We start from the raw sequence: 13077 nt of genomic DNA, 5'->3' as shown, positions 1-13077 counted from the left end.
GACCCCATTGGATGTGTCTGTGCATCGTTGGACACACAAGCGAGGCAGTGTGAGTGTGGCGGTGCGTAGGAAGGGCCCTTACACCCTCGAGCCACTGAATTACTGCTCAGGAAACACCGGTAAAGATAAACTGTGGACAGACAGGCACCTTCCCACACACATAAACTCTCCCCTTGCTGACAAAGAGGGGCCGTTTTATGTGTCAGAGTGATCGCCAGGAGGAGATAAATGGGGGCTGGTGGGTGGTAGTGACTTTGTAATATTCTGTTGAATTAAGTTGGAGGGACTTTAATGTAATTGGATTTTACAGCTAATGTCTGATAGTCCCCACCTCCAAAACTGCATAGTAAATACAAAAAGAACTGTCAACACTTAGAATCAGATTATCTCCTTGAGTGTCTCCACTGTGCTCAGAGAACTCGAGTAGAAAACAGAGACACTGAATGGTTATACATGGAAAATGGCTGCGGTCAGACATTATTCCTTTTACATGTGCTTTTGATTTAAGATTCACAGACAAGTGGAAAAACAGCTTTGTTTTTTATGGGATTGTTGTTGCATTTTAATATGATGTTTCTCAACACCCACAGTGGTGCAAGAGGAATGACATAGCACAGACAGGAAAAAAGACAACACCACTGGCTTCTGCAAGATATTCCTAAGGCAACAGTAAAACGAACAGTAAAACGATATAAAAGTTTCAACAGTTTGAGATAACATCCTCATACAGAGATACAGGGCCTTCTTTTGATGTTGCACTGCATCAAGTGTGCAGTGCAATGGGTTTTTGGACACATCTGACCACATTTGGTTGGTTATGCAACACACAATCTGGGCACAGAACCAAAGAGGATTAAGTTTTAAAGTTTATTCGACATAGGTAAGTTTTATAACCTGACACGCCAGATGGATGTGCTTCACCCATCCATCTGGTAAACCTCCCATAGACAGTGTTTGGGAGAGGGCAGAGCCTTTGAAAAAAAAACTTGGAGGGTGATTGGATGACCCTTTTGTCTGTCACATATTTACGGGCCAATTGGAGCAACAAAACGTGATGTTGTAGCCGCTACCAAGGAGTAAACTCCATAGAGAACTGCATAACGCAAACCATGGCTACTGTACACATGTTAGTACACGACTTGTGTTGTTTTTTAAAAGAAAACCACTCAATGCTCTTCTTTGTTCTTTTTTTAACGAAGAAATGCCGTCAAGTTCTGATAAAGCTAACACTACAGCCTCATCCATGCTAATCTTTTCTTCCATAATTGCACCAGCCTCTTGCAGCTGCTTGCTTACGTCATGACTCCGTCGCTCCCGAAAGCACTGCCACTCGACGCTGATTGGTCCTGTCACTTTCTAACTTTCAAACAAATTGTTCAGATGGGAGCTTTGCAAGATGGATTCACCAGTGAGAAACACGGAAACGGGCGAATCCATCTGGCAGGGAAGGGATGTTCTTAATATCATCACTGCTATAATCCAACCTGATTATCGTGTACCCTGTGTAAGATCGAGCCCTCAGGCCACATTTGGATTCAGTGATTACATTGTCTTATATTGTCTTACCAGCTGCTTGAAGCCTCTAACTTGGTAAACTTCCACTGTGACAGGTTCATAGAGCTTTGGTTGACACTTGAAAGTTAAATTTTCCTGAAAGTGTTTATGTTTTCCATAAATCTTGCAATTTTGAATGAAAAAAGGTTAGTATTTCTTGTAGAATGGTATTTTTCCAGTATGATTTAACACATCTAGGGTCAAGCTCAATCAATCAGTTAGGCCTTTTATGATGGTGCACTGCATCAAGTATGTAGTCAAAGGATTTTGACATATCTAACCACATTTTGCATATTATGTGACATACAATCTGGATACAAAGCCAAAGAGGCTGAATTAAGTTTCTAAGTTTATTATGGCAAGTTTTATACCTGACATTTTTTTCTTCAATTATAGTTCCAGCTATTCACAGCCCACATTTTGATTCTGTGATAACATTGATAATTTTGTCTTAGCTACTTGACGCCTCAAAGTTTTAACAACTTCCATTGTGACAAATGTGTAGAGGTTTGGTTGACACTTTTGAGTTGAATTCTGCTGAAAATGTTTGGTTTTTTATATAAAAATATTGTCATTTTGAAACAAAAAAGTTGAGTGTTTCTGGTAGAATGGTATTTTTCTGAAAGATTAAACAGATCCATTGCTCTAAATTCAAGCTAAATCTATCATTTCAGGTTATGTTGTAAATTGTCTTGATTTATAATGAAATTAAGTCATTGTGATTAAGGATACTTATGATATATCCTGTATTAATCAATGAATATAATCATCATAAATCATGTATTAGTTGTATCTGTGTTGTGCATCTCTAAATTTCTGATTCCTGTAAATTCAGTCTATTTCCTTCAGAATTGTCTCATTTCTGTCTCGAGCACACTTTTCATTTTCTTCTTTTCTTGACCTTGATCCTGGGTGTCCTCTGAGACGTCCTGATAATGAGGAGGGACAGAGGAGTTGTCTGTAGTTAATGACTGATGGATGGCCCCTTGAAAAGAACACCACATTTACATGATGAACGCGTCAGGAGGATGATTGAGAGTGACATACAAGGCCTCTCGCTGCTAAATGCTGTGGGAGCAACATTTATAATAACTTGTCAACACCTTTCATTTGCATCATATGATTCCTCCTATTTCCAGATTACTCATGGCCATCCCAATGAAGAAAAATAGTGATGCCACACTAAACGCTAAAAAATAAGGTTACGACACCATGGTTGACATATTACAAAGGCTTGCAGGTTTGCTTTCTAAACATATATATGCTTCTCAAGGCAAATGTTTGTCACTTGTTCTTCTTTTAAAGCAGCATTTCGACATATAAAATGTCTGGGAGCCAAATGAATCTTGTAAACACAGTCCCTAAGCTCTCCTAGAGTTGTTTTGCCATCATATCCATGTAAGACAGCATTTTTTATGTCTCTTTGTGTTTGCACTGCAATTGGAGGCGCAGTGAACAGCATGTGGTGTTGTGTTTCCCTTCAGACCGTGGCTACTGCGACTGTGGGATGTGTGAGTGTGATGACGGCTGGTCCGGAGATGCCTGCCAGTTCCAGGAGGAGTGTAACCTATCCAACAAGAAGAGCAAAGAGCTCTGCAGAAACCCTCAGGGGGTGGTGTGCTCCAACAGAGGTACCCTACAGAGACCAACAAATACACAAATGCATAAACACACACTACTGTTTTTTTTTTGTTTTGTTTTTGTTTTTTGTAAGAATTTACATATTAAATAAAGCTGCAATATGCAAAACAAAGGGACTGAAAAAAAGCAAAAATATGCACAAAAGTATGACTTCTGGGATATGTTAGGCCATTAAGGAAGCACTGGTTGGATCCTTAATAGGCCATGATAAGTATTCAACTCACCACTGTGATATACTGGGTCTCTAAATGCTTCCCTTACAGAGGGGGAAAGGGTACTGATTACCCGGGCCCACAGTACGGAGAGGCACTTAAGAAGCCTGCAATGAAAAGTGTGTTTTTATTTATTTTTTTCTTAGTGATTAGTGTCATTATTGAACCAAAAGTGACTAAATGAATCAGTCAACAGACTGAAATTTGTATCAGAGTAAAATACAATACTGGGGGGGCCTGTTCCTCCCTTAAAAATGTCCAAATATCCAGCACTGCAAAAAAAAATGCAGGTAAATTGAATTTAACCATAGTAAATGATTGCTCATAAATGGGGAAATTATGTTTAAAAAATACAATAAAATGCAGAGATATTTGTAAAATGACTCAACATTTGTTCCTTGGCTAGCCGGTTAAGGGGGGCCCTGTGCAATATTCTCTCTGGGGGCCCAAAATCCCTAGCTACTCCCCTGAAGGATGCAGACCCTGTATGGGACATTGCTACTGATTTAAGAAAGAACAAAGCCACTATACAACTTCACCAACTGGTTTGTGAAGTCTCGATAACTGTGAATAGGTTTATCTTTTTTAAAAACGTGTATCCATATGATTTAATAAAGAAGGAATGCCATTAGTCACGGCTTAACCATTTCAAATCAGATCAGATTAGATCTAAGCTGAGACAATCCTATTGGTCAATATTTCACTAACACAGGTACATAAATACATTGTTGCATGAATGAGCGTCATTGGGAGGACTGACATCTTGAGTTAACAATACTGCATGTAAGTATTGATAATTCAATTTGGTCTTGAATCTCACCTCAAAGAGCTTATTAGATCCACAGTTAGTGTGGAAACTGAACTAAACACTGAAGATAGGCACAGTAAGATGATGGCTGAAGTTGTTTTCTACTTTGAGACCTCATGGGCTTAACCTCGCCATTGGCCTGTGCAGCCTCCAGCTAAATGAAGGATAATGTTGTATGTGTAAGCATGTGCAGTACGGTGAGTGGCCTGCTTAAGAGCGTAGAAATGCTAATTTATTCACAGCAGGTTGTTGTCTAGCCTTCTGTCCCTATAGTGCATCACTGGAAAAGCACAGACACACACAAACACACACTGCCACCACAGCCAGTAGAAACACAAGTCTAGATCTGTTTCCACATAATGCCCAAACAGCCTCCAGTGCACATCTGCAAAACAGCTGGGTTCTTAGTTTTAACAAACACATTAGACCCCATCCAACAACATAATAAAACAAAAATACACCCATGAAGGTGACCTTTTCCAACAAACAAGCTTAAACTTTGTTTAAAGAGCTGAAATGTCTTACAGGTACCTGTCAGTGTGGCAGCTGTTTGTGTGACAATGAGGACAACAGAGGTTTGGTGACGGGACGTTTCTGTGAGTGTGATGACAGCGAGTGCCTGGACGAGGAGACTGGAGAGGTGTGTGGAGGTATGCCCCCAAAGCTCTGCTCCCCCAACAGAACATGTAAAACCAATCATTCAGTCTTTATTTGAATAGCAGCAATTCACAACCCATATCATCTCAAGACTCTCTACTAAGAAGGCAGGTCTAGACAGTACTTGTATTATTCATAAAGACCCAACATTATTAAACTGTGAGTGCAACAGTAAGCAAAAATTAGTAAAGTTCCAGCTACAAGAAATAATCTTCCTTTAACTGGCAAAACCTAGAGCAGAGCCAAACTCATATTAAACATTGTTCTGCCCGTACCTTAGTGTTAGGATTGTAAGGATATTGATGAAAATACTGAAAAAGAAAGAAGATAGAGAGGCAGAGAGAGAGAACGGGCAGATGCAGAAAAAGAGAAGAGGGAGATGAAGTGAAAGACAAGACAAAGTGAGAAGTGGGAGATATAGATATAGAGAAGAGAGAGATGGAGACAAAGAAAGAGGAAGATGCAGAGAGAGAAAAGAGGGAGATGCAGTTCAAGACAAGACAAAAAAGGAGGAAGATATGGATAAAGAGAAAAGGGAGATGCAGAAAATGAATGGTGAAGGTGCACAGAAAATTGAGAGAGAAAGGGAAAAGAGGGAAATGCTGATCAAGAGAAGAGGGAGCTCCAGATAGAGAAAAGAGGTTGATGCAGAAAAACAGGGGAGGAGGGTGCAGAGAAATGAGAAGATGGAGATGCAGAATAAGAGAGGAGAAAGGGAGGGGAGGGAGATGCAGATAAAGGGGAGAAGAGGGAGATGCAGATAGAGAAAAAAGAGAGATGCAGAGAGTGAAAAGAGGGAGATGCAGATTGGGAGAAAAGAGATATGCAGAAAACGAAAAGAGGGAGAGACAGATAGGGAGAGGAAAGAGATGCAGATAGAGAGAAGAGGGGGATGCAGATAGAGAGAAGAGGCAGATGCAGATAAAAAGAAGAGGGAGATGCAGATAGAGAGAAGACAGAGATGCAGATAGAGAGAAGAGGGAGATGCAGATAAAAAGAAGATGGAGATGCAGAAGAGAGAAAAGGCAGATTCAGGTAGAAAAAATATGACACAGAGAAAAAGAGAAGACCAAGATGCAGAAAGCGAGGAAACAAGTAGAGCAACAGCAGTGAAAAAGATGAATGGCTGTCCTGGCCATGAGCCTGTTTAAATGTTTTCATATTGGATATGGAAATGATGTCAATGGTGATGGTTTAATGGTGATATGTGAAGATTTAGAAGTAAAAGCCATTTAGATAGAAGGCTAAACATTAAATATTAGCACTAGCAGCTAAGATGATAATCAAATAGAGAGGCTGATGTTGGTAATTACTGCATTTGAAGCTGAACTTCTCTTAGAGTCGGTTTAACGTTTCTTCTCATAACAGATGTCAGGCTGACGTGTTTGATTCCCCCAGTCTGGTCTGAGTGCTGTTGGAGTTCCTTGTGTTGTTGAGCTAACATGAGCTGCTTGTCTTGCTTTGCTCCTCTCAAAAGTTACAAAGTTAAAATTGACATTGATCTTTACTTCTGACTGCAGGAACAGGAAATTCCCGAGCCATTTGAGTTTGTTGGTTCAGCTTGTTTATTGTTGCTACAAGTTCCTACTGGCATTTTCCCATATGAGGCCATCAAGGGCAAGGCTGTGAATGGGCTGAGGTGCCCTGAGATAACCCGTCAGCCTGGTGTCTTTTTAGGTCGAAGTTTGTTGGAAGTGAACTGTCGCTACCTTATTTCATATCATTCCTGTTTGCCATAAACTACATCATAACAGAGTGTTTTGAAGGGTTGTTGCTAATTTTAATAAGCCATTTAATAAAATACCTTTAATTAAGATCTCTTTGGAGGTATTTGTAAAGAATGCAGGTACCTGTAATGGGTTAACAAATGTCAGAGTGGAACTTTTAAGCAGTTAAAACCAACTATGCATGTTTTTTAATTTCAGATCTCTAAATCTCAATATGAATGTTTTTATTGTATATTTTCTTAAAAAGAGGAATCTTCTCTGTGTTGTATTTGCTCCCCACTTCTTATACAAGCCCCTTTAGTAAACATATAGTCCTCTTAAATGAATTAAACAGAACATTTTAGCTCAGTGGTCTAAATATCCATTAATCTGTTTACCTGTCTGTGCATAACTCTGACAGCTGTTTCATGTGCTTTCTGATCTGTTTCCAGACCATGGCCAGTGCTACTGTGGAAACTGTTACTGTGCTGCTGGTTGGCATGGAGACAAATGTGAATTCCAGTGTGACATCAGCCCATGGGAAAGCAAGCGGAGATGCACATCTCCAGATGGCAAAATCTGCAGCAACAGAGGTCTGTCTACCTGTTTCACTGCCAGTTTATAATACAGAATAAAGATACTGGAGCATGGGATCCTAGTATAAGTTGTTATTTTTGGATTATTGATTGAATTAATATTGAATTTTCAAAAATGCAATATTGCATTTCCAAATGAAAGTCCAAATATGACCGAAAATTGCTTCCAGAAGCCATACTGCAAAGGTGGAGGCTTATGAATGATTTACAAAGCAAAAAAAATGCAACATAATAACCTGGAATTTACTTTGTTTAAAGGTTTGAGAACTCAGAAGGTGAGCAGGGGTGGCCATCACCAATGCCCATTTTACTGACACTATAGAAAGATAAACTTGATAAAGAGCCTACTTTAGTTACCTCTTAGTGGACAAAATTTGACACAATCGTCTTGTTAGGTCTTTCTATGTGGAAAAATTCAACAAAGTGCCATATTTAATGCCCTCTGAATGGATAAAAATTGACATAGTGCCCACTTACGTTCCCTCTAAGTGTACGCATAATAACAAAGGGCCATTATAGTGCCCTCAAAGAGGACAGCATTTGAAAAGCCCTCTTAAGTTCCCTGTTGGTGGTAAATAACCAGGAAAGCTCTCTCTTTAGTTCCAGTAAAATTGATAAACTGTCGCTTTAGTGCCCCCTGAGTGGATAAAACTGACAAAGTTCCATCTTTAGTTCCTTCTAAGTAGACAAAATATAACAAAGGGCCTCGTAAGTGCCCTCTGACTGCACAAATTTAGTCAGATTGACCTCTTAAGTGCCTTCTAGGGGGGCAAATTTTGTCAAAGTGCCACTTTATTGCCCTCCCAGTGGACAAAATTTGACAGAGCCCTCCTTATTTCTCTCTATGTGGAAGAATGTTCAATATACAAGCCCTCTAGCAAGTCCTAGGTCGACCCCAGGGTCTCCCTCCAGGTGGACAGGCCTGGAAGACCTCCACAGAGAGGTGACCAGGAGGCATCCTGATCAGATGTCTACTGGCTCTGTTCGAGGCAAAGGAGCAGTGGCTTTACTCTGAGATCCCTCCAGATATCTGAGCTCCTCACACTATCTCCAAGGCTGAGCTCAGTCATCCTCCTAAGGAATCTCATTTTGACTCCTTGAATCCACAATCTTATTCTTTCGGTCATTACCCAGAGCTCATAGGTGAGGGTTTGATTGGAGATCCACCAGTGAATTCAGAGTTTTTCCTTCCAGCTCAGCTCCCTCTTCACCACAACGGTCAAGTACAATGTCTGCAACACTGCTGATGCTGCAGCAATCCACCTGTCAATCTCGCTTCATTCTACTCTCATTTGTGAACAAAACTCCAAGACACTTGAACTCCTTCACTTGGGCTGAAGACACCCTCCCAACTCAGAGGGAGCAATCGACCACTGTCTGGCATGGCCATGTACTTGGGGTGCTGACCCTGATCCCAACTGCTTTGTACTCAGCTACAAATTGCCCCAGTGCACACTGGAGCCCCCAGCTGAAGAAGCCAAACGGAACCACATCATCTGCATAAAGCAGAGATGATTCTGAGCAGTGAAACCCTCCTCCCCCTGGCTGCGCCTCAAGGTCCTGGAGTCAAGCCACAGTATGGTATGACCGAAATTAAATAATGGGAAGCTGACCTCAGACTGCCAATCGTAACATTTGCATGAAAGCAGATGGTCTGGGATTTTTGGTCAAACATAAATAAAATACGATACTAAACAAAAAAATAAAACAAAATCTGGTAATGGGACAACTCCAAGTCTAGTGCTATGATGAGGACACAGAAAGAAGGAGAGAAGGACGTAATGTATAATTTTTGTGTTTGATTGCTCACATGTAACCTGCTGATAGAGAGATAGCGTGTCATGTTGGTGCCACAAGAGTAATTTGTTGTACGCAAGCTCTACATCTGTATGGCTGCATGTTTAACAGGAGCTAAATGCACATCTGGTTATAATACATTTCTTCCTAAAACAGCAACATGGGGAAAGAAATTAATTAAAGTGATGCACAACCTTGATTTCAAAATTTTATTATGTTATCATTGAAGCATACATCACAAGAGAGCCCTAGTTCATTGTGTAGTCTGTGAAACTAAAAATAAAAGATCCACCCTTGAGATTCACCTTGAAAACTGCAAATGTGGGGAAAATTGACATAAAGGAAGAAAAGAATTACTGGGAATAGTCTGGGTTAAGAAATCCTCATGTAAATTTCAATAAAAGTCATCGGAGCTTGTCGGACAGGCAGTCAGAGAAATGGCTTCTCCAACCCAGCTCAAGTGGTCCTGAGGGATTTCACTAAAGCTCTGTAAAATTAATTACAGCGGACTGGCTGAGGGTTGGCTAAGTGGTAGGGCTAAATGGTAGCCTACACCAACCCAGTCTCATGATTTATGCTTAAGTGCACAGCTGACACAGCATGAATAGACGTCCACTGTGTTCATGCTGTAGTATCCTATTGTACTCCTCTTCAGTATGGGAAAGGTTAACAAAGGCCAGAAGATCCCATGAGGACAGAGAGAGAAGAAAAAAGCAGATGTGATTCAATTGAAAAAAGAGTGAAAATCACATTGGAAAATGTATGGCTGTACTGATTAAATTAAATTTTTTGTCACTGGAATAACATGCATGTTGATATTAAGCTTTCTGGTGTCTCTGTTTAGCACAACCTTAACAATTTCTTTACAAACAAACATTTCAGCATTCTTTTGCTATCTCCCACATACACACAGCATCACCAACACAGGTATCAGCTAAATTATACAGTAACAAAATCCCTCTCCCTTATGTCTTTTGTGATAGGAGGGTGAAGACACATCAGACAAACATGTCTGCTGTTTTCATGGTGATTTCAGAATCTGTCCGATAGTTTCCACAGGCATAATCAGGAAAAAAAGACTTGAAGTAGAGGAATCGGCTGAAGGTTCCACTTTCACGGCTGACAAAAATACCAAACGCCAGAAATTCGTAGAGCTAGTAAGAAAGCTTTACAGAAAATCAAGCAAAAGAGAATAAAAAAAAGATAAATATGTCTGCTAGCTAGTTGAACAAATGGTCTATGGCCCTTAGCATCAAAATTTGACACTTTGATAGCTGTTTCACTCATGCAGGGCTCCATGATTTAGTAACCTAAACTTAACACTCATTGTCTTAGACATTAAGACAAGTAAAGATAAAAATAAGCAACACTGGCAACAATTTTCAGAATCAAGCCTTTGGAGTCTTTGGTCTTCAGTATTTAAAGTGTGTTTGACCCTCTAGAGCAGTTTGATCATCTACCAAAGCTTAGATTGGGCCCAAAAATTCCAGCTCCATCGTACCCAATCCTGTACCTGCTGGACTGTATTGTGCCAACCATGTTTGGTGAAGGAGGGATAATGGTATGGGGCTGTTTCTCAGGGTTTGGGCTAGACCCCGTATCTCCAGTGACGGCCAATCTTAATGCTTCAGCATACGCAGGCATTTTGGACAATGCCATGCTTCAAACTTTGTGGTAACAGCTCTGGGAAGGCCCTTTTCTATTCCAACATGACTGCACCAGCGCACAAAAATAAAAACATGGTTTGATGAGTTTGGTGTGGAGGAACTTGCCTGCCTCTCATATAGCCCCAACCTTAACCCCGTGGAGCACCTTTGGGATGAACTTTGCTGAGATTGTGAGCCAGGCCTTCTCGTCCAACATCAGTGCCTGACCTCATAAATGCTCTACAGAATTAATGTGCACAAATTTACACACTTTTGTCCATATAATGGACAAGTGGACAAGCTGAAAGCAATCTGAATCTTGAGTAGTCAATCCTTAACCTTTTTACTTTTCCCTTATATCCATTTCAATCCATAACAAGTTGCTTTTCCATCTGAAAGTTCATGTTAAAATCTTAGATCTACATATAAAAACAGGTCTGTATCCAAACAGGAAGTCAAATACCCTTAGTTTAATGCAGTTGAAAAATCTTTATCATTTGATGGGATTGATTTTTACACTTGAAAATAGACACAAAGGCTATCTGACTCCAATTCTACATCAAAATGTTAGGAAAAGGTAAGGGGATATCTCCTGAACTCACATGATGTTGCCATATTTACCATTCACCAAAATGCTGTATTTGGTTTATTAGGACTGTATCTTAAAGCAGCATATTATATTTTCTAAAATTAACTGATAGTATTAACAAAATGTATCTATCCTTCCAAACACAATTTTACTAATTTCACTGCCAGTGAATGTTTAAATTTCATAATTTTTGCATAGCTCACAATCACTAACCCTCCATTTTTTACCCTACAGTATACACAAACATCTTATCATACAGCCAGATTAAAAACTGTACAATTCTTCATCGTTACACAATGTGGGCCTGATTTTAATTGCAACAGCTCTCTATTTCCGCCACTATAGATACTGTATGTTCCACAAGTAAGCATTATGCTCTGAATTAATTCTCTTGTAAAGCATTGTGAGGATAATTCCTGGTCATTATGTGGAAATAGATGGAGGAAAATGGTGACATAAAGAGGGCTGATTTGATTTCATCTCCTTGTGTAGATATGGGGAAGTTTTGAGAATAATAAGGTAAAATATCTTCCCTCCCTCTCTTTTACTTTGCTCAACAGTCACCTTTATCCCCTGCTCCGCTCACACTGTGACATGAATGAGTGAATGATTTGACTGATAATACCCACTAGATTATTCTGTTTCATTCCAGCAAACTGTCAGCCCCCCCTCCGTCTGTTAGGTTCACCTAGCCTCCTCGGTCGAGCTAATAATAAACCAACTGGCGTGCTGTCAGAATGATAACAGCCACATGATGCTGGAGGCTAAATATATGCATTAATATATGAATTTTTGAGTGAAAATATTCAAACAAGAGACAATAAGAGAATCCAAACAGGAAATAATCTCATTTTCGCATGGAAATGATGCTCCTTTTAAGCTGGAAAACTGGAAGTTGGTTGAAAACATTATCTGTCAGTATTCTATAATAGAACCCTGATTTAATAGAGCATTAAAATAGCATTATTAACAGCACAGGTGCTGCAGTCTGCTCTGGTGTAGCTTTGCTGTGACACCAGTGGCAGAAATTAAAATCCATGTCTCTATAATCCAAGGCTTCGAGGTGATGAGGTGATGATCTGGTGAGTGAGACTGAACCGAGGGCCATGGGCCAAACACGCGCCAGCCACAGCCCACAGGCCTGCCAGCTGGCCTGGCTCCCTCGGGGTTCCCCGTGCTCTGTCACTGCTGATAAGAGAAAATGGGATTTCCACTGGCTGACGCTCAGCTGATGCCCTGCCTAAGATGTAAAACAAATGTGAAAAAGGAGAGGCAGATAGACAGATAGGTAGATAAAGGAAGAAAAATGAGGAAGGAGAATGAAGAGCATCCATCCTGATGCTTGCTTGCTCTTTAGGATAGGAAATATATCCTCCAGTCCCTACCCATGTTGCTGGGAAAAGCTTAGCGTGTTTTGACTTAAAGCTGAATTTGTAAGACTAATGTTTCCTTATTTTATGTTTTCCTTAAAATTGTCTGTTTTGGATCATACATTTAAAAAAACATAAAATGGAGAGTTAAACTGATGTGAATATGTTTTTTTCAGGGACCTGCATCTGTGGAGAGTGCAACTGCTATGACGTGGATCCATCTGGTGACTGGGGCGATATTCATGGAGACACATGCGAGTGCGATGAGAGGAACTGTCATGCAACCTATGATCGATACACAGATGATTTCTGCTCAGGTCAGTGTGCTGTTAAGACTAAAATGTAGTCACGTGCACTCACAGAAATCCTCTTTTGAATACTAACCAAGCTTGGGTAACTAAAAAGTTAAGGCCCATGCACGCTAGCAAGGCTTCTTTGTGTTCTTCTTTGTACCATCCTGGTAAAAGCTAGTAATGCTAATGAAAGCTAGCTCAATTGTAA

The 13077-nt window shown here is 40.2% G+C and overlaps 1 protein-coding gene across 1 annotated transcript in view; it reads left to right on the top strand.

The window, feature by feature from the left end:
• itgbl1 (integrin, beta-like 1) overlaps positions 1 to 13077 on the top strand; it is an 83700-nt gene that overhangs the window by 23614 nt on the left and 47009 nt on the right. Inside the window, exons 3-6 of the mRNA XM_041807276.1 lie at positions 3039 to 3185; positions 4743 to 4865; positions 7031 to 7171; positions 12753 to 12893. Coding sequence (XP_041663210.1) covers positions 3039 to 3185; positions 4743 to 4865; positions 7031 to 7171; positions 12753 to 12893 — 552 coding nt within the window. The remainder of the gene's footprint in view (positions 1 to 3038; positions 3186 to 4742; positions 4866 to 7030; positions 7172 to 12752; positions 12894 to 13077) is intronic.

This window comes from Cheilinus undulatus, linkage group 15, assembly GCF_018320785.1.
Source record: "Cheilinus undulatus linkage group 15, ASM1832078v1, whole genome shotgun sequence".
Lineage (NCBI taxonomy): Eukaryota > Metazoa > Chordata > Actinopteri > Labriformes > Labridae > Cheilinus > Cheilinus undulatus.
This window is presented reverse-complemented; position numbering and strand designations above follow the sequence as displayed.